At 51.3% G+C, this 27199-nt stretch overlaps 2 protein-coding genes across 6 annotated transcripts in view; one reads left to right on the top strand and one right to left on the bottom strand.

Annotated features, from left to right (window-relative positions):
• The window catches only part of ZDHHC1 (zDHHC palmitoyltransferase 1), a 63673-nt gene extending 60010 nt beyond the window's left edge, over nucleotides 1-3663 (bottom strand). For 4 of the 5 annotated variants that reach the window (XM_073307320.2, XM_073307317.2, XM_073307318.2 and 1 more), the window contains exon 1: nucleotides 3426-3663. The gene's annotated coding sequence lies outside the window, so the exon portion shown is untranslated. The remainder of the gene's footprint in view (nucleotides 1-3425) is intronic. The other variant, XM_073307319.2, reaches the window with a different exon arrangement.
• A 3581-nt stretch (nucleotides 3664-7244) lies between these two features.
• On the top strand, nucleotides 7245-22400 carry SLC38A7 (solute carrier family 38 member 7). Its single transcript, XM_073307321.2, has 11 exons — nucleotides 7245-7469; nucleotides 11612-12093; nucleotides 12303-12501; nucleotides 12922-13066; nucleotides 13945-14043; nucleotides 16398-16455; nucleotides 17495-17609; nucleotides 17958-18105; nucleotides 18510-18709; nucleotides 20300-20354; nucleotides 20505-22400. The coding sequence occupies exons 2-11, from the start codon at nucleotides 11827-11829 to the stop codon at nucleotides 20605-20607; spliced, it is 1389 nt and encodes a 462-aa protein (XP_073163422.1). The 5' UTR covers nucleotides 7245-7469; nucleotides 11612-11826; the 3' UTR covers nucleotides 20608-22400.
• Nucleotides 22401-27199: the final 4799 nt, after the last annotated feature.

The raw sequence follows: 27199 nt of genomic DNA on the forward strand, positions 1-27199 counted from the left end.
TGAGCTATTACCAGCAGGAGAGTGAGTTTGTGTGTGGGGGGGGGTGGGGGTGGGGGTGAGAAAACCTGGATTTGTGCTGGAAATGGCCCACCTTGATTTTCATACACATTGTAAGGAGAGTGGTCACTTTAGATAAGCTATTACCAGCAGGAGAGTGGGGTGGGAGAAGGTATTGTTTCATGGTCTCTGTGTATATAATGTCTTCTGCAGTTTCCACAGTATGCATCCGATGAAGTGAGCTATAGCTCACGAAAGCTTATGCTCAAATAAATCGGTTAGTCTCTAAGGTGCCACAAGTACTCCTTTTCTTTTTGCGAATACAGACTAACACGGCTGTTACTCTGAAACATGCCTTATAGTGAGATTCAAGGAGCTCAATCTATATAACTTAACAAAGAGAAAGTTAAGGGGTAATTTGATCACAATCTACAAGTACCTACACAGGGAACAAATATTTAATAATGGGCTCTTCAATCTAGCAGAGAAAGGTATAATATGATCTAATGGCTGGAAATTGAAGCTAGGCAAATTCAGATTGGAAATAAGATGTAAATGTTTGATGGTAAGGGAAATTAACCATTGGAACAATTTACCAGAGGTTGTGGTGGATTCTCCATCACTGAAGACGTATAAATCAAAATTGGATGTTTTCTAAAAGATATTCTCTAGAAATTCTAGGGAGAAGTTGTGTGTGTTATATGGGTCAGAGTAAATGATCACAGTGGCCTCTTCTGGCCTTGGAATCTGTGAATCTGTGAAATTCTGTGATCTGTGAGACAGGTTTGACTTGATCACCTAATGATTCCTGCTATCCTTAAATTCTATGAATCATGAAAACCTTTTACCAATACTTCTGTACAAACACTTTTACCAAATTTTTTCCCTCCCTCAGGATGTTTGGTGTAGGACTTGGTAGCATCCTTATTACGATCATAAAAGTTTCCTTTTGGAAAGGCAGACCGCACCAAATTATGCAGGAATTCATGAATAAATTTTCCTTCTGTGTAAAAAAGGGTCTTAATACAAATAATTAGGAACACTTATAATTGCATGCATGCACACACACATGCACATACACATTCTCAAAGTACGTCACCAGTGATTAGCACTAACAATAACAGCAACAACTGCTCAATTAAACAGTTATAACAAAAACTGCAACTTTTTTCTTATTTTACTATTTCAGAGTCAAAGTGAACAAATGGAATGAGTTGTGTCAATTGAGTAAATATGATTTAATTAACAGTGAACCATGCATCTCACTTACTACACTTGTAGTTGTCTGACTTCAGAAAAAATCAAAAAGCTGACCCTCGACCATTTTCATCAGACATTTCTGTGCATGATAGCGGGTAAGTTGAAAGAAAGCAAGATGCACTTTGGTTATTATGTCCAAGTACTGAATTGCATCTTTTCAAATGCTATTCACGGAATACTAAGACAATGAAATGCCCATATTCCGGAAAAACCTTTTATCTGTCACTCTTTCCTATGTAATTTGAATGCAGCATTATTGTTTCAAATATTGATTAGTTCAATAGAGGACATCAAAGTTATCTGCATAAACATTAAAGCAAAGGGGCTATCATTTTGTATGTTTCCACAAACTTGATCTAACACAGTTGGCAAATCTATGATGTAATTTTGGAATTAAAAACAGGAAAGAAAGTGAAGATATTCCAGTCACAGATGAAATGTTCTCCAAATTCCTCGAAAAGGCAAGTCACTCTGCTGCTGTATGAGTCTCACAGCAAGTCTAAAGACTGGTTCAACTAATTGTATAATAGGGTCATATCCTTTAAACAGTTTAAATACTACATGCATCCGACAAAGTGCACATTCACCCACAAAAGCTCATGCTCCAATACGTCTGTTAGTCTATAAGGTGTCACAGGACTCTTTGCCGCTTTTACAGATCCAGACTAACACAGCTACCCCTCTGAAGACAAGAGACATCAAAAGAAATATTTTTATATTTATTACACAATTAAATGAATTTTGATAAATGTAGCCATTTTCCCTGTTCTTAATTTGTCTAACAAATAGGATTCATATAGACTTTGTAATTTTTAACTGCTCATATAATTCCTATGAAAACATTCCAGCCAGATTTGCAAGAAATTGGTTGATTATTGCTTTTTGGTTGTTTTTTATATGCATATTGTAAGTTTACTAACAAAGAATATGGGAATACACTACTTGGCAGAAAAATTTTGGCCAAGAAATTAAGCTTTGGCTCCGGGCGTGGCATATCCTCATCTATTCATAATGGTCACAAGGATGCATCCCTTGAGGTGACCCAAAAGTATTTTGTCATATAGAGCTAGTCATAACTCAGTTCCTCTACAAATCAGAAGTGGACCAGTGTGTGACAAACAAAACATTAGTTCTTCTTCACACAAAGCACGGTAAACCTGTGGAACTCTTGCCAGGGGATGTTGTGAAGGCCAAAACTAACTGGGTTCAAACAAGAATTAGATAAGTTCATGGAGGATAGGTCTATCAACGGCAACTGGTCAGAGATACAACCTTGTGCTCCAGGTGTCCCTAAGCCTCTAACTGCCAGATGCTGGGACTGGATGACAGGAGATAGATCACTTTGATAATTGCACTGTTCTGTTCATTCCCTCTGAAACACCTGGCATTGGCCACTGTCAGAAGACAGGATACTGGGCTACGTGGACCTTTGGTCTGACCCTATTTGGCCATTCTTATGTTCTTATATGTCAGCATATTGCTCAAGCATAAAGGGTCAGGCTGGAGGAGTGACATGTCCCAGCTACGTCACAACAGTCCAAGTCACCAGGATGTGTCCTTTGCGGGACCTGAGAAGCATTTCATGCACAGCCACTGAAAGCCGCTTTCTTTATTTGAATAATTAATCATTAAACCCGACTATAAGTTGTTATAAAATTCAGTCACATTTACTTTGGCAACATTTCTAATAATTCACCGTCCTCTGGTGATGAAAAAACCCCACTTGGTGTTGGAAGGACATAGGCTAGGGTTGCCAACCCTCCAGGGTTGGCCTGGAGTCTCCAGGAATTGAAGATCAACCTCTCCCTAAAGATTAGGTCATGCGACGAAATCTCCAAGGATCCATCCAGCCACAATTGGCAACCCCACCCCCCCCCGGGCACCACAAACACAGGGCTGCAGCCCGGCAGGGGGGGTTGCAATGAACCCCCTGCCCGCCCGGCGCACGGCGCGCGCCTTATAAAGGGCCGCAGGCAGGGCAGGGCGCTACACCCCGAGGACCGACACGCGCAGCAGGCCCCTGGGGCCCCGGGCCCCGGCTCCTCTCCCGGGCCCCCGCGAGCGGAGGTTCCAGCCGGGCCGGGCCGCCCCTGGCTGACGGCTCCGCCCTCCGCAGCCGGAGGAACCGCTCGGGAGACCCGGCTCCCCAGGCTGCGGCCGCTCCTCACCTTCTCCCCGCAGCGAGAGGCGGCTCTGGGCACCCCGCTCCTGCCTCATCCCGCGGGGCGCGCTCAGGGCCAGGCCGCTGGCTCCAGGCACCTCCCGTGCGCCGGCCTGGGTCAGGCCGCTGGGCCCGTCTCCATGGCGACGGCGACGGCGCGGCGCAAGGACCAAACCGCGCAGGCGACGGGCTGGCTCCGGTCGCACGGCTCGGGCCGGGCGCTCCCGGAGCGGGAGCGGCTTCCCGGCCTTGGAGCAGGCGGGCGGCGCCGCTTACCCGCCCCCGGCTTCACGAGGGGCCGCCCCGCGAGACCCACCCAGCCCCCCGGCCCCACCCAGCCTGCCCCCCCGACCCACTGCCCCGATACTCCCCCGACCCCCATCCAGCCTGCCCCCCCCGACCCACTGCGCCGATACTCCTCCCACCCCCATCCAGCCTGCCCCCCCCGACCTACTGCCCCGACCCCCCCGCAGCCTGCCCCCCCGACCCACTGCCCCGAGACCCCCGACCCCCATCCAGCCTGCCCCCCTGACCCACTGCCCCGATACTCCCCCCACCCCCATCCAGCCTGCCCCCCGACCCACTGCCCCAACACCCCCGAGGCTCCCACCCAGCCTGCCCCCCCCGACCTACTGCCCCGACCCCCCCGCAGCCTGCCCCCCCGACCCACTGCCCCGATACTCCCCCACCCCCATCCAGCCTGCCCCCCGACCCACTGCCCCAACACCCCCGAGGCTCCCACCCAGCCTTCCCCCCTGACCCACTGCCCCAACACCCCCGACCCCCACCCAGCCTGCCCTCCCGGCCCACTGCCCCAACACCCCCGACCCCCACCCAGCCTGCCCCCCGACCCACTGCCCCGATACTCCCCCCACCCCCATCCAGCCTGCCCCCCGACCCACTGCCCCAACACCCCCGAGGCTCCCACCCAGCCTTCCCCCCTGACCCACTGCCCCAACACCCCCGACCCCCACCCAGCCTGCCCTCCCGGCCCACTGCCCCAACACCCCCGACCCCCACCCAGCCTGCCCCCCCGGCCCACTGCCCCGAGGCCCCCACCCAGCCTGCCCCCCCAACCCACTGCGCCGATACCCCCGACCCCCACCCAGCCTGTCCCCTGATCCACTGTCCTGATACCCTCGATCCCTTCCCAGCCTGCCCCCCCCGACCCACTGCCCCAGCACCCGCGAGGCCTCCACCCACCCTACCCCGCCCCGGCCCTGAGCCACTGCCCCAATAGCCATGAGATCTCCACCCCCTAACCCCCCCAACCCTGACTCACTGCCCCAAGACCCCTGATCCTGACCCACCCTACCCTGGCCGAGTCCCTGACCCACTGCACCAACACCTGCAAGACCCACACCCACTGCCCCAATACCCCTGACCCCCACCCACCCTACCCTCCAAACCCCTGACCCACTGCCCCAATACCCACGAGACCCCCAACCCCAACTCACTGCCCCAATACCCCCAGCCCCCACCCAGCCTGCCGTCCCTGACCCACTGCCCCAATACCCCTGGCCCCCACCCAGCCTGCTGCCCCCGACCCACTGCCCCAATACCCCCGACCCCCACCCAGCCTGCCCCCCTGAGCCCCCGACCCACTGCCCCACTACCCATGACCCCCATTCTATGCCCCCGAGCCCCTGACCCACTGCCCCAATACCCGTGAGACACCCACTCACCCTACCCCCGACACACTACCCCAATACCCCCAACCCCCACCCATCCCCCTGAGACCCCGACCCACTACCCCAACACCTGTGAGCCCCCCACTCTCCTTACCTCCATGAGCCCCCAACTCACTGCCCTAACACCCGCAAGACCCCCCCAGAGACACTGACCCACTTCCCCAATACCCGCGAGTCCCCGACCCACTGCCCCAATACCCGCGAGACCCTCACCACCCCACCCCCTCAGAGACCCCCTACCCACTGCCCCAACACCCGTGAGCCCCCCAGCCCACCAAGAGCCCCACCCACTGCTCCAGCACCCACAAGACCTTCACCCACACTACCCCCCAAGCCTCCCACCCACTGCCGCAACACCCACGAGCCCCCTACCTCCCTGAGCCACCGACCCACTGCCCCAATACCTGTGAGATACCCACTGTTCCAAGGAGGAGGGATGCAGCGAGCAGCAGAGACGAGTGGAGGAGGCAGTGGGGGTCTTGGGGAAGGGGGGGCACCGCGGCCCAGTTGTCCAGCAGCAGGTTGGCGTCAGCGCCAGGCCTATTATACCCACTGCCTATGGCCCCAGGCAAGGAGCAACTTCCATATCCCCCCCCCCCAATTTGTTAAACTTTTGAATATCTTATTTTTATTGTGTTTGTAGCTCATTTCATGACTTTGATGCATGATTTGCATGCATAGAATCACAGAATATCCGGGTTGGAAGGGACCTCGGGAGGTCATCTAGTCCAACCCCCTGCTCAAAGCAGGACCTAATCTCTTGTCAGATAAGACGATACATTTGCATGCTAGGATCTGTCAATCTGTATTTATTCATGCCACATATAATCAAATAAAAAATGTGTTTCCTCTAAGCTTATAGAAAGTCTCTCTCTTTATAGAAATAAGCTATACCAATAGAAGCACTTCTCTACTGGTATAACTGCATCCAGACCAGCGGTGTACTGTTTTAAGGCTTATCAGTTTTCAACTGTATTTTTTTCGTTAAAGCAAAATAAAAACTGTGTGTGGGCCAGCCCTAAGGGATTTTGTTTAATTTTTAGCCACCAGATGGAGGTTTTCAAACCATCTGACCCCTAACAAATTATTAATGAGGCAGGGATTTCAGAGAACAAAGAGAAGCCTTGGCCAAAGGCCTCCTGTATGTGATTAGATGTTGGGGGCTATCTGGGAATAGCTGGTTACAGAAGCACCTCTGCTCATGAAAACCAGGCTCTGCTGTCCTCAAGAGAGATGGTCAGTGATGTGTGAGAGATCTGTGCAGAGAAAGCATCAAGGCCCCTTTCTGTACATATACACATCTATAAAGCTGATTTCCAGCCTTGGTTGGAAAGACTTCAAGGTGCAGGGCTCCAAACCTCAGAGTGAAACAGATTCAGAGGGGAATAAAAGCTGACAGGATGTGTGGAAAAATAAAGATACCCAGAGCTCTTCCTCAGGGAGCTGAAAACCAGAAGTGACAAGGATCTGATGATTCACCACAGCCCTGCACCTTGTGTCATTTATACCTGTGAAAAGCAAGTGTGGAACCATTCCACGCTGAGCCAGTGGCATTTTACACTGTGCGCAGGTGTAACAGATCACATAAGCTACAGGGGATCAGGCCCAGGGCCAGCTGCAACAGAAAGGAAAGAACAAACTACAGGGCCAATGCTTGAGAGGTGCTGAGCCCTTGCCTCTGCTATGGCAGCCAATGGGAAATGCAGATGCTCAGCACTTGGGGCCTACTTCTGCAAACATGAATACTTTTACTCATGTGAGTCATTGCACTAAAGCCAGTGGATGCATGTGATGAAAGTTACATGTTTACATATGTACAGGATCAGTCACATGTTTAAATAGTTTACTTGGTCTGGAAAATAACAATCTCTCTCTCCACCGCCCCCCACAGTGTGCCTCACAGGCCAGCCTCTGTGCAAGGTGTTTCTCAGTAAGGAGCTGGCCTACCCTAATTAATCTCTTCCACCTCTGAAGACCCTGATCCTATGAATACAAAGCCGCAGCAAACAACTGTCTGGCAAGATCTGAAACCTGTTTTGCTGGGGTGCCTTTTTATTGCCCTGGCTGGAGGAAGCGCGATTGGTAAGGTGGAAAACTTTGTACAATTGTGCTGATCTGGTGGGAACCCTCACGGCCTTGAAATGGAGAAGGAAAACGCAAATCTTGCTGAGTGAAGAAACAGGAAATTACTCATAGAGGGACCAGGCAGGCAGCTGAAGGCCAGAGAACTACAGTTCCCAGCCTGCTGCGCGCCGGGTGACGCCAGCTGGGTTGCACGTGGTGCGTAATCAGCTGCTTAAGGAGCCGGCGCTCAGAGGCAGGCGTGGGATCGTGGGAGGCTTTTTGTTCTCGTTCCGCAGGTATGAGTGAGGGGTGGAGGCTGTGTGATCCCGGGGGGCTTTGTGGCTGGGGGATCAATGAGCACAGGAGTCCCCCAATGGCCAGCAGAGAGGGGTTTGGTGCCGGTATGATAGAGCCCTCCTTTCCCTCCCCATTGCAGAGGTGGGTATCAAAACAGCATCCCTAGCCCACCCCTCCTTCCCTTCCCTTCCCTTCCCTTCCCTTCCCATCCCATCCCCTTGTAGGCATCGGTACAGGAGCCCTCGAGTCATCCCAGAGGGGGAGGAGGCCACTACATAACAGACTCTGTAGCAGCTATATGATCCTCGTTTCCCTTTCGGTGCTGAAATAGGGCCCTGGAAACCCACCACCGCCACCCATACACCTACACGTGTCTGTGGCTGCACCCTTGTGACACGTCTGCTGCCAAGGATGCTGCTGCAGGGCCTATGGGGGAGCTGCCTGCTGCGGACATTGGACCTTAACCCTCCTGGTGCACACCATAAAATGAGGATTACTGTTCCCTTTGAGGTGCTTGGTGCAGGCTCTGTGTTTGCCCTTCCCCATTCTTTTGTCCCTATTTCCTATGCTAGTGGGTCTGCTCTTTTTTCAGGCTGGTGTGCGAAAGGTGGGTTGTTTTTTGCCTGGCTGGAATTCTGCTGCATGTGGCCTGGCTGTGCTGTGACTGAGGGTCAGCAGTGGCAGAGGGTAGGACATAGAGCAAAGAGTCTTTCTCCTGGTTATAGTGTCCCTGCTGTCAGCAGATTTCAGGGTTAAACTGCCCACAAGGAAGCTCTGCAGTGGAAGCAAGGGGTTAAAAGTTTCTGTGGGCAGTGTAGCTCTTCCAGAGGGATTCATAGGAATCATTCATTGAACTAGACTGCTAGTCACAGAAGTGTGATCCTCCTGGCTGTAAGCAGAGACAGATGCCACCTGCTTTCATAGGAAGGGCTGAACCCCTCTATTACACCTGATGGACTGTGCCATGCTATTTGAGGGTTTAGTGTGAAGTAAGTTGGGAATGGAGATCATTTCATTATGACATTTGCTGCCAGCATGGATACTGCAGTATGCAAGGCAAGGGAATCTGCTCTGCTAGTTCAGCTCACTGGAAACCCTCTTTCCTGCACCTTGCAACCATGACTATTCCAATAACTGGAACCAGGCCCTAGGGGGCAACTTCATCCAGACCCTAGATGGCAATCCATTTTATACCCATAAATGTTAACTGATAACCCTTATTACTACTTCCTGGTTACCCTACAAGTGTGGTTCTTGTCCAGGTATGTATCTAGTTTAATAAGCTTTAGAGAAAAATATCTATCTCAGTGCTGTCCTGTACATGTGAGTTCCACTGGTTAACTATATAGTGGGTTAGAAGTTTTTTATTAATTTGGATATGTCTGCCCTCAGCTGGCTTTCGCCCTGGAAGGGTGACTTGCTCTGTAATTACACAGAGGTGTTTGAAGTCAATCTCAGGGCTGTGCGAGGAGATGCTGTTCTCAACCTGCTGCTCAAAAGTGCTCCACACTGTATGTAGTGTTTGAAGACATCCACTTGTTAACAAAGAAAACAATGGGGAGGTCATAAAGATCAACTCATACCTTCCCCCATGTGTATCTGCTCCTCAGGCTCCTCTCCCAAGAATGCTCATCCCACACCCAGGATCCTCTTTCTCCATAGAACCCTTCCCAACTCACTTATGTGAATCTAACAAGGCACCTGACTCAGTACTTAACTGCTTCCCCAAGGGTAGTTTATTTTACTAATGCTTGGGTCTTAGTTGATGATCTCCTGATAGGGCAAACTCCAGTCTGCTCCTCATTCCTGTCTGCATGTTCCCTGCTTCCTGATCGGCACTAAAATGAGCTGAATAAATATACTGTGGAGCTGTGAATTGCACCAATTGGTGTCATTACTGTTTTGTGGTGGAAGGAGGGAAGTATCTCTTGCCTCATACTATAAGGGTTAATCCAGTAACCGTGCACAGTGGGGCCGATGAAGGATAGTATAAAGGCCCTCATTGCCGGGTAAGGGAGGAAAAATGCGGTCTAACTCCTAATTCAAGCTGCTCCTCTGCATATGACCAGTTTGTAATTAATGTAGCTCAATTGTAAACAGAACTTTGGAGACAAAGCAATCAGTGCAGACATGTGAGTAATACTTCTGTGATTCAAAGTAACCTGGGTTTGTGCCCTTTTTGTAAAAAGGGAGCCTTTTCCCCTCTTGATTTTTTTTTTCTTTCCTGCTTTTTAACCCTTGGGGAGTTTTAATTTTTGTTTTCCTTGTTGTTTTTGCTGGAGAGATCTTTGAAGGACCTACAGCAAGAGAGTGGGAGCCTTCTCAACCCATGATTCAGGGGTTAGAGAAGTTGCATCTTGAAGAAAGATGTCTTTCCTCCCAACTGTGTGTCGGGCATTTGACTTAGTGGTATTAGCGAAACCCAAAAGATTTTAAACAGTCTAAATAAAAATCACTTCCTCTTCCAATGAATCAAGTTTTACTTCCTTGGTACTTATAGTGGACAAGTTCTTCATAGAATCTTCCAAGAGAAATGGAAAACAAGATCTGCATTTCTAATGGCAAAAGAGGCCTTTGAGGTCTCCTTTCTTCATCACACAGAAGCAAACAAGGGCATAATCTCTGTTTATTATTGTGAACTGTAGCACCTAGGAGCCCTAGAGGTGAACTCAGGCCCCTTCTATGCTGGGTGCTGTACAAACACAGAACAAAAAGATGCTCCCTGCCCCAAAGAGCTTACAGTCTCATCTCTTGCCACTGCCTTCTGCATGTCCCCTTTAAGCACTGGCAATAGCTCTTAGTGTAAGGGGAGGATTTCATAGACTAGTGCATCTCTGAGCTTCAGAGCTGAGGATCTTACACAAAAGTTGGGATCCTCAGCCTAGCAGTGACTTGGCGGTGTATTTTTGTGATATGTGGAAAAGCCATAGATGATGCATTGGGGTGGGGGGGGAATGTGGAGTGAAGTCCCCCTCCAGATTTCTGCTTGGCCTGCCAGGGGTGCGGGAGAGAGGGGCTCCCTGCCACAAGGCAGGTTCGGCTCCTGTCCCTGGCAGCCAGGCCTAGGCACTTTTCATGCTGGCCACTCTGGGTCCCTGCTTTGTGCAGCCTGGCGGCTGCCTGATTGAGCCTGGTGGGGGGGGGGGGGGCAGCCTGCCTCGCCCCTTCTGCTTCCCACCCAGGCCTGGCTGCTGGGGCCAGGGTCTGAGTGAGCCAGAAATGTGCCAAGGGGGAGCTCCAGCTCGCTCTGTCCCTGTACCCAGCAGCCAGGCTCGGGCCGGCCAGGTGCACAGAGTCCGCTTCTGCCAGCATGAAAAATGGCTTCCTCCTGCTCCCTGCCTGGGCCTGGCTGCCAGGGAGAGCAGCCGAACATGCCGTGGGAGAGGCTCAGCGGGAGAAGGACAGACCTCCCCGCCACCCCCCGCAGGTAACTCTGGTGGGGCGGGGAGACCGCAGCAGCCCTGGGAGGTTGATGAGCAGAGGAGACACGTGGGGCGTTCTGAGGTGCTCCCTCCGCTTGGTTCTGTGCTCCTGTCATTCCAACTGGCAGCTGTTCAACCCTTGCCCTGAACGTCCTCCCAAAGGAGGACAAGGTCTTTTGCTGCGTTAGCAGAAATGTGGGTTGGAAATAGGGAAGTTGGCTCTGTGTGAGTGTGTGTTTGAATGAATTTTAGTGACCAGGCACCCGCGTCACAGCCTTGCGGCTTGAAGCTCTCTTGAGCGATATGACCGGTGCAGCAGAGACAATGCTTCCTCCATGCACCGGCTCACCATTGTGCCTCCCCTCTGCCCTAGAGGGGCCAATTGTACGGAGACCGAGAGGAGCTTTCTTTCTGTCCATCCAACCCCTGGGTCTGTCAGCTGAGACAAAGATGACCGGTGGTGGTGGCATGCAAAAATCCTTATCGCTGGTGATGATAGAGCTGGGCCATCTCACTCAGGCAGCAGAGGCTCCAGCTGTAAGAACCGGAGGTCCCAGATTGGGTTCCCACCCAGGATGCAGTGTCCTGTTTAAATGAGAGGTTAAGTTTTGCAGCAGCTGTTAGAGCACAAGAGGAGTGTTGGTCCAGCAAGCCAGCTGTGTCTAGCATGATTTTCATATACACTTGATGGTGATGCTCTGCTTCTGCTCCTCTTCTAGGTGCAGTAAAGTAGCCTGAACTCTGTGCCTGGGGACCCCGGACAAGGCCACCTGTCCCTGTAGCAGGAAAATGGGTCTGCCCGCTTTGTGACCCTTGGGAGGCTGGGGCCAGATGGAGTCGATGCGGGCTGGTGTTTCCGTTGCCTGCAGTCATGGCCTGGTGATGAGGCACTAGGGAGACGCAGAGAGCGGTCAGCGCACTGCCAGCCGGGGAAATGGCCCAGCACAATGTGGGGATCAACAGCGAGTACAGAGACTGGGACTGGAGTGCAGATGCCGGGGAGCGGGCCAGGCTGCTGCAGAGCCCCAATGTGGAGACTGGGCCGAAGAGCGACGAGGGGCAGAGACCAGGAGTGGGAACCACCTCCGCCCTCGGGGCCGTTTTCATTGTGGTGAACGCTGCCCTCGGGGCTGGGCTGCTCAACTTCCCTGCAGCCTTCAGCATGGCGGGTGGCGTGGCTGCAGGGATCGCGCTGCAGATGGTGAGCCAGACAGGCGTGGAGGAGGGGGTATGGGTGCGTGAGGTTCCCTGCAGGAGACCACAGAGGATCATGGAGGAGACATCCTAGCAAATGATCCCACTCACTTCTCCAGAGCCAGGTGGTAGGCCCCTGGCTCAGTGTATCTGTCTGGGTGGGATGGGCCATTGGCTTGAGGCCCCAGAGCTCTGACCACCCTGCTCTGCCCACAGTCCCTGCTGGTGTTCATTATCGGAGGGCTGGTGATCCTGGCTTACTGCTCGCGGGCCAGCAACGAGCGCACGTACCAGGAAGTGGTGTGGGCTGTGTGCGGCAAGGTCCCTGGCGTGCTCTGCGAGGTCGCCATCGCCATCTACACCTTTGGCACCTGCATCGCCTTCCTCATCATCATCGGGGACCAGCAGGACAAGAGTGAGTGCTCATGGCTGCCCCAGCCCTGGGCCCGCACCCTGAGAGGGAGGGGAGGGTGTTACAGCTGCGGGAGGGTGGGGAGCCTGCTTCTCTGCAGGTGATGGGCAGTTTCCATGCCCCATCCTGGCAGCCTGTGCTGGGCTCTGCAGCCCTGAGAAGCCAGGTTGAGGGGATGCCCTGAATGACTGCCACACAGAGCTGCAGTCTGTCGGGTTCCTTTTGCCAGACCCTGCAGCGTCCCAGGGCTGAACTGCCAGGCTGGAGCCCTGAGCTCCCTGCCCCTGATTCAGAGCAGCTTCCATTCCTCTTCCTCCTCCCCATGTTCCCTGGCCAAGGTTTGAGATCTGCCCTCTAGCGAGAAGTTGGCATTGGGCTTGGCTGTGCCCTGACCACACTGTTCTACCTTTGTCTCCTTATCAGTCATTGCTGCACTGGTGAAGGATCCCCAGGGGGCAGATGGTAGCCACTGGTACGCGGACCGCAAGTTCACCATCAGCATCACGGCCTTCTTCCTAATCCTGCCCCTCTCCATCCCAAAGGAGATTGGCTTCCAGAAATACGCCAGGTGGGTGGCTGGGAAAAGCTGAACCGAGAACTGTGGGTGGGAGGATGCTAAAGGGACAGGCAGGCAATTGGGCCTGATCAGAGTGTTCCATCGTGTTCTAAGATGGCTGCAGAGCCCAATGAGTAGGGCACTGGACTGGGATCAAGGAGACCAGGGTTCTAGTCCCAATAAACTGTGACTGTGGGCATGTCCCATCACTGCTTTTTGCCTCAGTTTCCCCACCTGTAACATGAGGTGTAAAGTGCTTTCAGGTCCTCGTATGAAAAGCATTGTGATATATTGCCCCAGAGAAGTAATTGTACAAGTGCCCCTTTCGCCAGCTCTTCCATACCAAGCCGTAATAGGAGACTGGGGTGGCGGGAGTGGGTTCCCTGGGTGTCTGGTTTCTCCCTGGGGACAGTGAAGACGGTCCCATAGGTAAGCAGGTATCGTATGTCTCTGCTAACACTTTCCTTTGCATATCACGCTGTCCCCAGAGCTAGCAGTGGGAGCACTGGTGTATACGAGCATCTGCTGCTTTAACCACCAGGTCCTCTAATTGCTTGGAGCAGGGCTAGGCAACAGGAGATGTTCTGGTTAGAAAATCAGTGGCCATTGGTGGCTGGCTTATCCTAAGGCTACCACTGGAGGAGCTGGATTGATGGTAGCAGTGGTGGGAGATTGGAAGGAGCCAGGCTCATGGAGAGAGAACTGGGTGGGGTGGAGTGGGATATCACAGCTGGGTCCCCTGAGAGAACTGGTGGGAATGTACCGGGGAAAGGGAAGATGTCTTTGTCCAGGCTCACCAGATTCTCCCCAGGGAGGCTCTGAACAAGGAGTAAGAGTGAGCAGAGGCAAGGGGAAGCATTGTCATCTGTCCAGTCTCTTCTTTCTTGCAGCTCCCTGAGCGTGATTGGCACCTGGTACGTCACCGCCGTTGTTGTCATCAAATACATCTGGCCTGACAAGGAGATCACCCCAGGGCACATCCCCACACGGTATGTGAGAGTGGCACCCATGCTTCAAAACCAGGCTGTGCCAAGTCACAAGTTAGATTAGGGAGATGAAGGGGTGGCCCTATATGGGAAATCCCCACCCTTCCTATCCCAGAGCAGTTGTTCTGTTTCTGATCAGCAGTGAAAGGGCTAATGATGCTGAAATGCAAACAGTCATAAATTCCCACTCTGAATGAGTTCCGTCTACATGTCTCCAAGAGCTGCTCTTTTGGTTTGGCTGCAGGCTCAGGCAGACAGCCCACCATTGGGGCTGCTTCTGGAGGGTTTGCTTTGCAACCAGATGGTTAAGAACATTTTTGAATTAAAACTTGTAAATTAATATATTTTAATTGAAGCTTCTTATTTCAATCCCCAAAGGGGAAATTAAATCCACTTTCATAATGTGTGTAAACGCTGACTCATGCCAGCCAGGTGCCTTCTCTGTCCCACTGTTATACAGGATGGGATAGAGCACTTGATTAGTTCCCTGTGGGTCTCCCAGTGCAGTTTTGTCCTGGAAGATTGTACGATCCTTGAGGCAGGGACTGTGTCCATCGCTGATTTGTACAGCACAGAGCGCATTGTTGGTTCTTAAATGACAGTCTGAAGAAACGTCTGGTACATCAGACAAGCACTGGCCTTGGGTGCCACCAACTATCTGTCCCTGTTATCGCTGCTGGCTTGCTTGTATTCCCCCACTTGAAATCCAGCACAATCTTTAGCAGTCTGTATTCTAGTTGGGCGATGAATACTTGAACTGGGAAGATGGGCTCTTAGCTGTTATACCCTGGTTCTTGGTCTGACAGCTTTCAAGGCAAGAGGCTAATGAGAATAATGTGGGTTTTTGGTTTTGTTTTTTAAAGTCTGGTATCTTATGAGCCATCAGGGCGAGACAGAGGTGCTGTATGTTACGGAGAAGCTGGGATTTCCTAATGGTTAGAGAGGAAACCTTAAAATGGTCACTCGGAACAGGGAAAAATATAGGGTGTTTTCCAGGCAGGTCAGGTTTGAATATCTTGGCAATGGACAAAATACCCAACAAGTCTCTTCTATAGTTATTAATCTTATACAACAAATAACATCAAATATCAATAATAAAGGAAAACAATGGAAGTATAGTATCAGAGGGGGAGCCGTGTTAATCTGCATCCACAAAAACAACAAGGAGTCTGGTGGCACCTTAAAGACTGACAGATTTATTTCGGCATAAGCTTTCATGGGTAAAAAACCCACTTCTTCAGATGCATGGAGTGAAAATTACAGATACAGGTATAAATATAAAAGGAGGACTTGTGGCACCTTAGACTAACAAATTTATTTGAGCATAAGCTTTTGTGAACTACAGCTCACTTCATCGGATAAATATACTGGTATAAAGGTATAAATATATGGGCACATGAAGTACAATCCATTTGGCTAAAATGAAATGAATTATATTGTGCTGTACGGGGAAGCAAAGGCTGTTTGGCCTTTGTTAAATTTATCTGTAGATACAAAGTGGTGTATTTTATGGCCCATTCATGGGAGAGCAAGAGATTCAGTTCACCAGTCTCCAGTAGTGTTTCAAATTAGGTCCTCTTCTCTGCTAATGGGTCACTAGATGGCACTCTGTTCTTTTGCGTCAACGTCCTGGCATTGTGTTAGAGCACTGTGCCATCTTATGGATGAGACCTAAAACTGAGGCCTTGATCACTTGTTGCCGTTTCAAAAATTCCCTCTTTGCAAGTGTCCTAGCCAATTGCAGCTTGGGTGATTAAATTCTGTCCACCTTGCCCTTGAGTATTCCCCTTTGTACGTGTGCCTCAAAAGAAGGCCTCACTATCGTTTTTATGTTGGTCAAATAATTTTTCTTATGCAGCATTGCGCCCACCATCCATACTGTGGTCAAACAGATTTTTAGATCTAGCCTGATAACCTAATCTCCCTTAAATTTGCTTAGTACCTTATAGAGAATTTTCAGAACAAACTAAACAGGGCTGAAGAGGGAAACACAGGCCAAGATTTTCAGCAGTGGCTGGTGACTTTCCAAGTGCCTCCGTTTTGGGGGTGCCTCACTTACGGTGACTTTTAGAAGAACCTGATTTTTGAGAGGGTGGATGCTCAGCACTTTGGGAAAATCCAGGCCCTTTAAGGTGTCCAGCGGGGCACCTCAAAAATCACTAGTGCCCTTTGACAATATCGACCACTGCATGTGCAGGGAAGCCTCCAGTCACTGTGCAGAACTGCAGTGAAATGAGCATACTCTGGTGTACCCTGCAAATGCCCTCTGGAGGGCGACTGTACGTGTGCTGTTTGTTTAACCCAAGTATCTGCGCCAGCAGCTAGATCTGAACTGGTTGTGATTTCCCTCTCCACAGCCCCTCCTCCTGGATGGCCGTGTTCAATGCCATGCCCACCATCTGCTTCGGATTCCAGGTACGGCTGCTCCCAGGAAGACCTGGGACGATGGAGATCTAAGACAAGTTAGGAGCAGGAAATGTCCATCTAATTTGCTGCCCCTCTTTTGGATTAGTTTAGGTCCCCCCACCCCCCCAACCTCCTTTAATTTAATACCAAGGCTCCTACTGCCCCTGTTGGGGCCTCAGACTGATGTGAGATAAAGCCCTAAAGTGAAGGACGCAAGCAAAACAACAGTGTCTTAAAATGACTATCGAAGCTGAGGACAGAGATGACCAGTTGTGTTCTACTTGGACCCTTTTTTAAGGTCAGAGCTGGCTTGTACCCTGCAAGACCTTGTCAAGTGTTGTGTCCAGTCTAGTTCTAACTGGCCCAAGTAACAGGATTTCCACCACTTCCTTGGGAGATAGTTTCCCCAGCCAGAGAGAGAGATCTCGCGCTCAGAGTGTTTTTCTCTGGGAATTCATCCTGGGAGTCCCTTTAATTTCACTTCAGTACTCCAAACTATGCCCCTGCCTCAGGCTGAATAACACTCCTGAGCGTTCACACCCGTCCAGTGTTTGCAGATTGTTATTCTGGCGCTTAGCCAGGCCCTCTATATTAGCTCTTCCCCTTTCCTCCTCCATCAATCCCCTGCCCTGCCCCCTGGCCTGTTTTCATTGCCCCTGTGGCTGGGCACTGGCATCCATCGGGCTGAGTAGGGAGAGGGATGCTTTTGCCATCCATGACGTTTCCCGTCACGTCAGTTTCATGGCCAAGTGTTTCCCTGCCAGCACACGGCCTGGCTTTGTGCTGGACAGACCTGAGGCGGGTAAATTTTGACTGAACCCAAGGAACAGCTGGGAGGTGGGCTCCCCTTGTCCAGAAACAAATCCAGTTGTCTCTTAACTTGGTTACGGTCCCTGCTTCGGTCGCCTTCCCTGGTAATATGTTCCAGTGTGTGGAGGGGCTGCCTGCCTTTGTGTCCCCTTCCTCTCCCGTGATAAGGCTGGTGTCGATGGAGCACAGAGCGCTGGGCCCAGCAGCCCCTTGCATGCTCTCTTTCTGTCTCTGGCAGTGCCATGTGAGCAGTGTGCCCGTCTTCAACAGTATGAAGCGGCCCGAGGTGAAGCCATGGGGAGCAGTGGTGACGGCAGCCATGGTTATCGCTCTTTTTGTCTACGCAGGGACAGGTAGGAGCAAGGCCCTTGTTCTCCGGCCTTCCCACAGGGCCCAGCCACTGCTGCCACAGCACATTCTCCTGAAAGACTTTGGTTGGGGAAGCTGTGAGCGTCCCCTTGGAGAAACTGCGCACATTACTGCGTGAGAGACCCCAGGACTGGAATAGCTGTAAACTCTCCCGCAGCCACCGCGGCCGAAGAGCTGCTGTCAGCTGTGTGCATTCAGCACTCAGACCCCGGATCCAGCTAGAGCATGGGCCCCAGGGACAAACCCGGCCACCTCCTTCATCCAAATCCCTGTGCCCCATCCTTCCCCTAGCCCCTGCTGGCATCCTCCCCTGGCTATCTGTTCCCCTCCAGGGATCTGCGGGTTCCTGACATTTGGCGCAAGCGTGGACCAGGATGTGCTGCTGTCCTACCCCTCCAACGACGTCCCTGTTGCCATTGCACGGGCCTTCATCATCGTCTGCGTGCTGACGTCCTATCCCATCCTGCACTTCTGCGGCAGGTGAGAGGTGCGGGAGGTGGCCAGGAGTGGCAGAAGTGCCCTAAAAGTGTGGGGTGGGGCATAGGCACTCAAACTGTGGCTCCCTGCCCCCCTGTTGCTCATCCTTACTATTGGTAAAAAATGGGGGGGCACGGTCCCCTAGCCTCCCCTGTTCCAGCACCCCCTGGCGGTGGCTTGTGGGGCGCTCCAGACTAAATGGGATTGGTTCTTCCCTGTGTTGCCATGGTGCCTTCAAGGGGCAGGCCAGGCTGTGCCCAGGCTACAAGAGATGCTGCTGTTCTGAACGTATGTCCCTGGTAACCAATCAGTGGTGGGGGAGTCCCGAGACCTGGGATCTGATACATGAGGTCTGGGATCCCAGTAGGAAGCCCACCGATTCTCCTGTCTCTCTGCCTCCGGCGCAGGGCTGTGCTAGAGGGTCTCTGGCTACGCTACAAGGGGGAAACGGTGGAGGAAGATGTGGTGCGCGAGAGGCGCCGGCGTGTGTTCCAGACAGTCTGCTGGTTTCTCCTCACTCTCCTCCTGGCCTTGTTCATCCCAGATATCGGCAAAGTCATCTCTCTCATCGGGGGTCTGGCTGCCTGCTTCATCTTCGTCTTCCCGGGTACGGCCCCAACTTTCCGTGCGTTGGGATTACACGGCAGCCAATCAAAGCAGCCAGCATGTTAAACAATGAGCACTGGGTTTCATTGGGTTGCTGAATTAGGCCCTGGGGTCACACTTCACAGGAATACTGGAAGTTTATGTGCCAGGGGCCCGGTCTCCTACATATCTGTTCCCACTAGGAGATCGGTACAGGCTGTCTGGCTCCACATCTATCTCCATGGAGTGGGCGGGGATAAGAGGCAAGGGGAGGCTAAGCCTCCCCAAACAGGATGCAGTGCACCTCCCTTTGGAGGCCCGCCACCAAAAGGGCACCCGGGCCATGGCTCTGCCTTTGCTCCGCCCTGAGGCCCTGCTCCAGCTCGTCTCTTTCCCTCAAGGCCCCATCCTCGCTGCTCCTCTTCCTGCCCCCGCTCTGCCCTCTCCTCTGAAGCTCCCCTGCCCCGTGGCTCACGCCTTCCTCCCCGTGCGGGAGAGGCGCGGGCAGCTTGGGGGGAGGGGGGCCGAGTGGGGGCAGAGCAGGGGGCAAGGCCACAGTCTGGGTGCCGATGCCCTTCTAGGGAGCTTCAGGCGTTCATGCCCAGCCTCCCCAAATCCAGGAGTCACGCCCCCCCCACTACAGTATGTTGAGTGCCGCACAGCTCCTTTGAGCCGAGGTTCTGGGAAAAGATCACAGGAAGGATATGGCAATAAAACCAAAGTCTGGTGATCCTGAGTGAAAACAAAACATTATCCCCCCTCAAGGACAGGGAGACATCAAGGGCTGAATTCTCAGCAAAGGAGGCCCAAAGGCCGTTCGCACTGGCTTCCCCCTTCCCCGTCCCAAAAAATATGGCCCCAAATCATTAGAAGTAGCATAGAGGAAAGGATTGGTCCTGTGCCCATGTGAAGTCAGCCATGTACCACACACTGCTGAGTCACTGTGGAGCCAGAGTTGTGATTGTGGGATCTAAATAGGGTGTGGGAGCAAGTTTGGCTGTCTGTGTCCTGAACTTAATATGCTTGCTGGGTGAGAAAGGTGTGGGGGGGCACTGAGTGTCCTTCATCCCCCCCCAGCCTGGTTAGCAGGACACTTAGCATGCATTTCTAGAGAGGGTGGAACTCTTCCCTTCCTCGGTCCCCTTTGAGAAGGCAATAAAATGCAACATATTGGGACCAAGGGCATGGCCTGGTGGTACAGATTGATTGATTGTGCTGTCTCCTGCCATGCAAGGGAATCCAGTTCTTTCTTATTCTGGACTCTTTCTTCTTGGGTCATCTATGCTCCCAGACAGGAGAAGCTGCATGCTGAAGGGGGGTGCAGAGGGAATTCCTCGATCCCTTTTAATTAATTAGCAGCACTGATAGGACAGCTCTTCACAGTCTGGCTGCTCCTCCCAGGCTGGGAGGGTGATGGTGATGGGTGTCTTATCTTCCCTCTATTTCACTACAACAAGTTAAGGAAAAACAAAGAGAGCTTGTCTCTCTCTCAAATTCCTGACTCCTCTGCCTTCTGGGTGTGGTGGTTTAATTCTCTACTCAGGAATCTTTTGACTGCTGATCACTATAATTATTCTGATGTTCAATGTTGTTTGCATTCCCTCCCTGCTAGGACTGTGCCTGATTCAAGCCAAACTTTCTGAAATCCAGGAAACCAGGTCAACCAGGTAAAAAAACAAATTTGCCTTCCATTTTTCTCTCCCTTTTCACAAGATGATTCAGACGTTGGTTCCCATTGGCAGGATTTAGCCATACACTGTATCAAGGTGGGTTCCCTTGCCTGACATTGCACACTGACCTGTCTTCTCGATTCACAGCTGGTGGGCTCTGGTCAGCTATGGGACATTTATGGTCACGCTTGGAGCCTTCATCTTTGGACAAACCACTGCCAATGCCATCTTTGTGGATCTGATGGCCTGACTCGTTCTACAGGACTGGTTTATGCTGCCCTCCTTAGAAGTAGCTTTTCCTTTGGGGCAGCCCAGGACTGAAGGAAAAATTTTGATTTGGCTTCTGAAGTTTCCAAAAGTTGGTTGGAGGGGAACATATTCCTCTCTTGCTGGGGAGTTTTGTTAGTCTGTTTCATTGGGAGAGTCCTACAGTGTTGTATGTTCATTGTCTAATGCACCATCAAGTCAGGGTTTTGTTTTAGCTTCTGGTTCCTAGGCCTTAGGAACTGCAGAGATCACTACAGAGAATTCAGACACTAACCCAATGGGCGTGCGCAGTGCAATGCCCTCCTGGAATGAGGTCATGACAGAAGCCTTTGTGCAGAATGCCTCTGGAGCCCCACACTGGAATTCCAGGCTGAATTCTTGTTACCCCTTTTTGGGGTAGAAATCTCTAAAGAAGTGTGTTTTTGGGATTCACAGCGCATAATAGGCAGTGGCCCCCCTTTGGGTAGGAGACCGGCTGGGAACCAGGAGACAATAGTACTTTGGGCTGAATTTTGTGTCTGACGAATCCTCTCTCCCAAACAATTTAAAGGACCTTAAACTGCCTGTTCTAATAATGAAATTACTGGTGAGATGTTTGTCGTATAAAGGGAACTGGTAACCTTGCCTTATGAACTTAGGAATAATTCATGTCCAGGTTTTTAGCTTCAGATGATAAAACCACAGGAAATTTTCCCAAAGAAACCATACTTGTATTGATGATCACCCCTTGTGGGAGGGGTGAGAGAGAGTGAACTCCATTCTTGCATGATGAGACCATTGTCTCTGTCATGGTAAGAGTAGCAGGGAAAGGTAAGGGAATAAAAAGCATTCCTTTCTTTAGCTTATATGATATCTAATACACTTGAGTGCAATTCCTTAATCATGGTTCTTGGAGAACTCTGGTAATTACATTCCTTTCTTTGTATTAGGCTATCAAGTTAGTTTCTATAGAAAAATTTCTGCCATATCTGTGTTTTGTGGGTTTTTTTTTTTTTTTTTTTTTAAATGCTAGCCTCTCACATCTCTCTCGCTCTCTCATCTAGTCAGTCTTTTCTCACTTATGTCAACCAGGGGATTACTTAACCTGCCTCTGGATTACATTTTTACTGGAAGGTGCTGCTCATTGGCTATTTTGTAGTAATCACTTTTTTGCTTCTTTGTAATTGTGTGGAAACAGGGCCAGGGAAGAATCTAACAAAGCACATCTGTCCTGACATGCCACTGGGCACCAACAAAGCAGTGTAATGTTTACAAAACCGATGTTCCCCCTTCATGCATTTGGGGGCTTGATCGCTATTTAGTTAAGGTGCTATGACTCTGTAACAATTATTTATTGATTCTAGGGTTCAGAGTTTTCAAAGGCTCTTGTCATTTCAAATCCTGTTCTTCCAGGATGGATGTTTTTTCTGGACAGGGCTGATACCCTTAGGTTTAAAGGGACACCGTCAGGGTAAAAATCATAACTTAAAGCCCTCCCACGTGGCTTATATAAAACACCTACAATTATTAAAACTGAAAATTTCTGAATAGCCAAGAGTAAACTAACTATACTATTCACTGTTTGCATTTCTCTGGGCTTGGAGGAGGAGAAACAAGCTGGTCAGTCTCACTTTTTTGTTTCTAGTCAGTTTCACTTTGATGGCCTCAAGGGTTAGCACAGTATCTGGTTTGCAACCTCTGTAGAGGCGTAGTTAGATCTCAGTGGGCAAACTGTTCTCATTAGAATTTAAAAACTTTTCTGTTGGTCTGTTTTGTGAAATAAATAAAATAAAGCTGGCTTTGTTTTTTAACCATAAAACCTGATTTTACACAGGGGAAGGGTGCGTGCTTTTGTGTTGCACAGTATGGCTTTCTAGCTGCCTGCATTCCAGTTTGAAAAGCCTCAGCTCAGGCCAGGTCTACACCACAAAGGTTTGGTAGCAGAGCGGTGTCGTTTGGGGTGTGGAGAAACTGTCTCCCGAGCTGCCGCAGCTCTGCCAGCAGAAGCCCCGCTGGAGACCCAGCTGTGCCACCAGAAGAGGGCTCCTATCCGTACTGCTAATATTGTTCAGGGGGGCGGTGTTACTCTGGCTATATCTACACTTCAACCACTGCAGCCGCTCTGCTGTAGCACTTCAGCGTAGCCGCTCGCTGCAGCAATGGGAGGGGTTCTCCCCGTGCTGTCATTTAATCCACCTCCCTGAAAAGTGGGAGCTAGTTCTTTCATTCGGCTTAGGTTGGTTCAAATACATCACACAGGAGTGACTTTTTCATATGCTCAAGCGACGTAGCTGGATCGACCTAATGTTTTAGTGTAGACTGGCCTAGGCTAGCAGAAAAACTCCTGCTGTCAGTATAAGGTGCGTCTCCTGGGGGGGCTCTGCCAGGGTAGCTATCTGGTACTGCCAAAACACACTGCGTTTCAGCCCAGTTTCCAGGGAACAGGTGCTCCTGTTGCTCAAGGCCACTGCAAATGAGCCCTGAGGCTCAGCAGAGAGTCCTAGGGTTAAATAGGGCCTTGAAGCTCCCTCTGTTCGCTCTCAGCCCTAGAAGTGATACCTCTCGCTGAGGTGAGACAGGTAGGTGGGGCTGTACTAGGAGGTCTGCACTGCTCCTATGCGTGCTCTGCCATCAATCGCCAGAGTGGTGTCAATCTGGTACCTTCCATGAGTATTAATACATACTGATCCCAATAGTCCTCCACTCCTGGGCAAAATGTTTGTCCCCTAACACACCAGCTGGGAAGCCCCTGGGAATTTTGGGAGTCTACCCCTGCCTTCCCATGGTCTCAGCTAACCAGGGTTACTGGGTCCAGCTCAGTCATACAGAGCTGAGAACGGGGCCTGCTGATCATATGGCAGGCTTCATTGAGTTGTCCAGGGTATTAGGGTCGCTGGCCCTTCAGGACTCCAGAGCTGCTACAGGTAAAACCTTGCCTCAGTGGTACAATCAGGCTGGTCCCTTTAGCAAGTCAGCCCTGTGCCTGTTGGCTTAGTGTTAGGAGAGCACAGGCCTGACCTCCAGGACTCCCTGCCTACCACATCTGGCATTCACCCTTACCAGCTGTGTGACCTAGAGCCAGTTCTTTTGGCTGATATTTTCCAAGCACCTGTGAGCATTTGTGCCCAAGTCCCGCAAACTCCTTGGACAGTCCCAACCTCAATTGTTCTCTGCCTCAGTTTCCCTACTTGTGAACGGGAAATAACTGCTTGTAAAGAGAGAGAATTGCTAGCTATTTCATTATAAGGGGAAAATGGTCCAACCCACTTTGTGGCTAATCCCTGGCTCCAAAAACAGACTAATTTCACCTTGATTCAGGGTGCTGCTGTGTGTGGTGATAACTCTGACCTTATCTTGACGCCCAGTCGCTAGGAAAGCAGGTTCTCACAGAAAAGCCCCACCTCCTCTCTTGCTCTGTTCCCTTTACTGCCATTGCCTAGAAGCTTAGCAGCAGTACCTCATGTTTGCTTATCTAGAAGCATCAAGCCAGGTTATGGGTGTCCCCTCTTAGGATCACAATGTACTGGAAAACTGAGCTGACGTGAGCGGATTATGCGTTGCGTGTATGCCAGTTTAGTCAAATCCCATTCCCGTGTGGCCAGCACTGGCCTGCAACCCATGTGAGCCACAGTCTGCGTTCTATCCCTGCACATCCTGGGCCTTCTCTGGCTCCTCGGGAACCCCAATGTGCATCCAGTTCAAAGAACCCTTCCTCCCCAGCCCCACCTGCCCTATCACCACACCTTGAGCTGTGGAAATAGCAGACAAGCTGTGGCCTGGGGAGAACGCAGACGGACCGCTGCCTGCTTCTGCAGCCCCTCATCCATCACCCCCTTAATATCTGAATCACGGGGCTTGAACGGACCCACCCGCCCTGAAGAAGAGTGAAGGCCAGAGTATCAGAAGTGCTGAGTATCCGCTACCCGTAAGGTCTCAGTCGGGGGTGCTCAGTCGGTGCTCAGTACTTCTCAGCAGCAGGATCTAAAGGCTTTTGTTAACCACTGCCTGATGCTCTACTGTAGAGATTCTCAACCTGTTTCTTTCTGAGCCTTCCTCCCCTGCACCCTCTCATGCTATAAAAACTCCATGGCCCACCTGTGCCATAATAACTGGTTTTCTGCATATAAAAGCCAGAGTCAGCATTAGGGGGTAGCAAGCAGGGCAATTGCCTGGGGTCCTATGCCACAGGGACCCCCCACGAAGCTACAAGGCTTCGGTTTCAGCCCTGGGTGCCGGGGCTCAGGGACCTGGGCTTCAGCCCTATGCGGTGGGGCTTCGGCTTTCTCCTCTGGGTCCCAGCGAGTCTAATGCTGACCCTGCTTGGAGGCCCCCTGAAGCCTGCTTGGGGGGCCCCAGACCCCTGGTTGAGAACCATGGTCTACTTGGCTTCTGGTGGGGAGGGGCAGAGGCACTTCTTTAGTACACCCCTCTATGACTCATAAACCAAGAGTTGCTCCTGGAGGTGGATCATCTCCATTGCTGAGCCTCCTCCCTGTTAAGCTGCTGCCCCCATGTCATGATCTCTAAAGGGGGAGTGGGCAGCTGACTGTATTCCACATTGCTGGAGTGTGCGCTGTGGAAGGGCCATTTTGCCGTGCTAACAAATGTGTTTCTGGAGCTCAGGGCCTGGCCCAATTTATTAGGAAGCAGTAACACATGATTCTTCTCTCTGGACCTGACCCCCTGCTGGTGACAGTAAAAGGCAATCCTCAGTCCCCTCCCACGTGCTCCTCTGCTCTAATTCCTATCTTCCGCACCCCTTATCTCACCTCGTGTCCGTTTTCTCCAAGCAGCAGTGGTGCTGGCTGGGAGACCATTTAGGAGGCATCCTGGCTGAAGCCCCAGCTGCATTATACACCCAGACAGGATGGGATTTTCAAGAGTGACTTAGGAACATAAGTCCCCTTGAAAGTCAACAGAATTTGTGCTTCTAAATCCCTTAGCCACGCTCGAAAACTCAGCTACCTCCTGCTGCTTGCGTCCTCTCTGGTTGTTGTGGCAGTCCCAGGGAAGCGGTGCGGATAGGTTCGCACAACTCCCTACAAGCTGCCACTTCCCCTTTCAGTGCCAGTGTGCAGCTTTTTAAAATGCATCGCTAGTCCTAAGGGACAGCGGCCTGGTATCACTGGTCTCATCAGCTTCACCAATGCAACAGCTATTCAAGCTGCAGCTGGACGGGGTGGAAAAGGGCCAACAGCCTTTAAATGATTCTAAAGGTGGGGGACGCAGTATCTTAAGCCAACACACCCTTCTGGGACTAGGGGCTTTTCCTTGTAACTTACCTATTGCCCAGGGAGTGGGCCAGAGACTCCTGCACTTAGGGACAAAGCTTTACAGTGAGAAAACAAGTACTTGTCTTCAATAATGCCATTAGCCTATAGATTTAAAGCCTAGAGTAAGCAGCTGCTCTGATTGGTGCATCTAAAACCCACTGGCTTGCCACACGGCTTCCCTTGAGTGCCATCAGCCTGTTTTCTTTGCCACTAACTTTCTGATGCAACGTGCCAGCAACAGAACGAAACCAAGATGCCAGTGTGTGGTTGCCGCGGCCTGAACAGCAGCATTCAGCTCCGCTTCTGAACTCCCGCAAGCAGCAGGGTCATTCTGATGTCAGAAAGAAAAGGAGGACTTGTGGCACCTTAGAGACTAACCAATTTATTTGAGCATGAGCTTTCGTGAGTTACAGCTCACTTCATCGGATGCATACTGAAGTGAGCTGTAGCTCACGAAAGCTTATGCTCAAATGAATTGGTTAGTCTCTAAGGTGCCACAAGTCCTCCTTTTCTTTTTGCGAATACAGACTAACACGGCTATTACTCTGAAATCCGATGTCAGAGGCATTGGGCCCAGCCAAGCAGAGGGGGCCATGCACCTTTGTGTGAAAGATGCTATGCAAAGCCATTGGAAGAGGCTGGCATGCATGCCCCTTGCTGAGGCCATCTGTTTCCTTGTATTCAGAACAGGGCACCCACCCTGCAGGAACCACAGCCACGTGTTCCTGCCACAGAGAATGCGGAGCAGGTTGTGGGAAGGGGTGGAGTGTAACTGACCACATTGGAAACTCTCTTTCTCCCCCTGGGGGCCATTGCAGAATTCCTCCCTGCAATATAGTCACATAGTGACCGGTCCATCTTCCTTCCGAGTCAGTCTGGCAATGGGGCTTTATCACTTCCCTTGGAAGCCATTCCACAGGCAAATGGAGCTCAGTTGTTAGCATATTTTTCCGTCCATCCAGTCTCAATTTACCTTTCATCCCAGGAATTAAGACCTGCGTCTAATAACACCCTTCCTGCCTATAGCACGCCCTAAGCATTAATATGTGAGGCTTCACATCCCCTTAGGGTGCCGGGAAGCAGTACTGTGCTATGTTCTGTTCTCCAGCTGGGGAGACAGACACCCAGACGCCTCACTGGCCTGATTTTCAGAAGTATTAAGCCACTTCTGTGAGCATAAGTGGTGGGTGCTCAATACGCCTGACAGCTGTCCCTAAGTGACTGCCCAAGGGCACATGGTAATTGGGTAGCAAACCCGGGCCTCTGGCATCCTAATCCATTCCCTGGTGTAACCTCTAGGCAATACTCCCTGACACCATCTGT

This window comes from Lepidochelys kempii, chromosome 12 (assembly GCF_965140285.1).
Source record: "Lepidochelys kempii isolate rLepKem1 chromosome 12, rLepKem1.hap1, whole genome shotgun sequence".
Taxonomy (NCBI): Eukaryota; Metazoa; Chordata; order Testudines; family Cheloniidae; genus Lepidochelys; species Lepidochelys kempii.

Excerpts from the sequence above, each read along its gene's own strand:
- SLC38A7 (XM_073307321.2), top strand. The coding sequence starts at position 11,827 with ATGGCCCAGCACAATGTGGGGATCAACAGCGAGTACAGAGACTGGGAC. Across the intron at positions 12,502-12,921 it reads CGGGGACCAGCAGGACAAGA|TCATTGCTGCACTGGTGAAG; the intron begins GTGAGTGCTCAT and ends TCTCCTTATCAG. Across the intron at positions 16,456-17,494 it reads CCATCTGCTTCGGATTCCAG|TGCCATGTGAGCAGTGTGCC; the intron begins GTACGGCTGCTC and ends TGTCTCTGGCAG.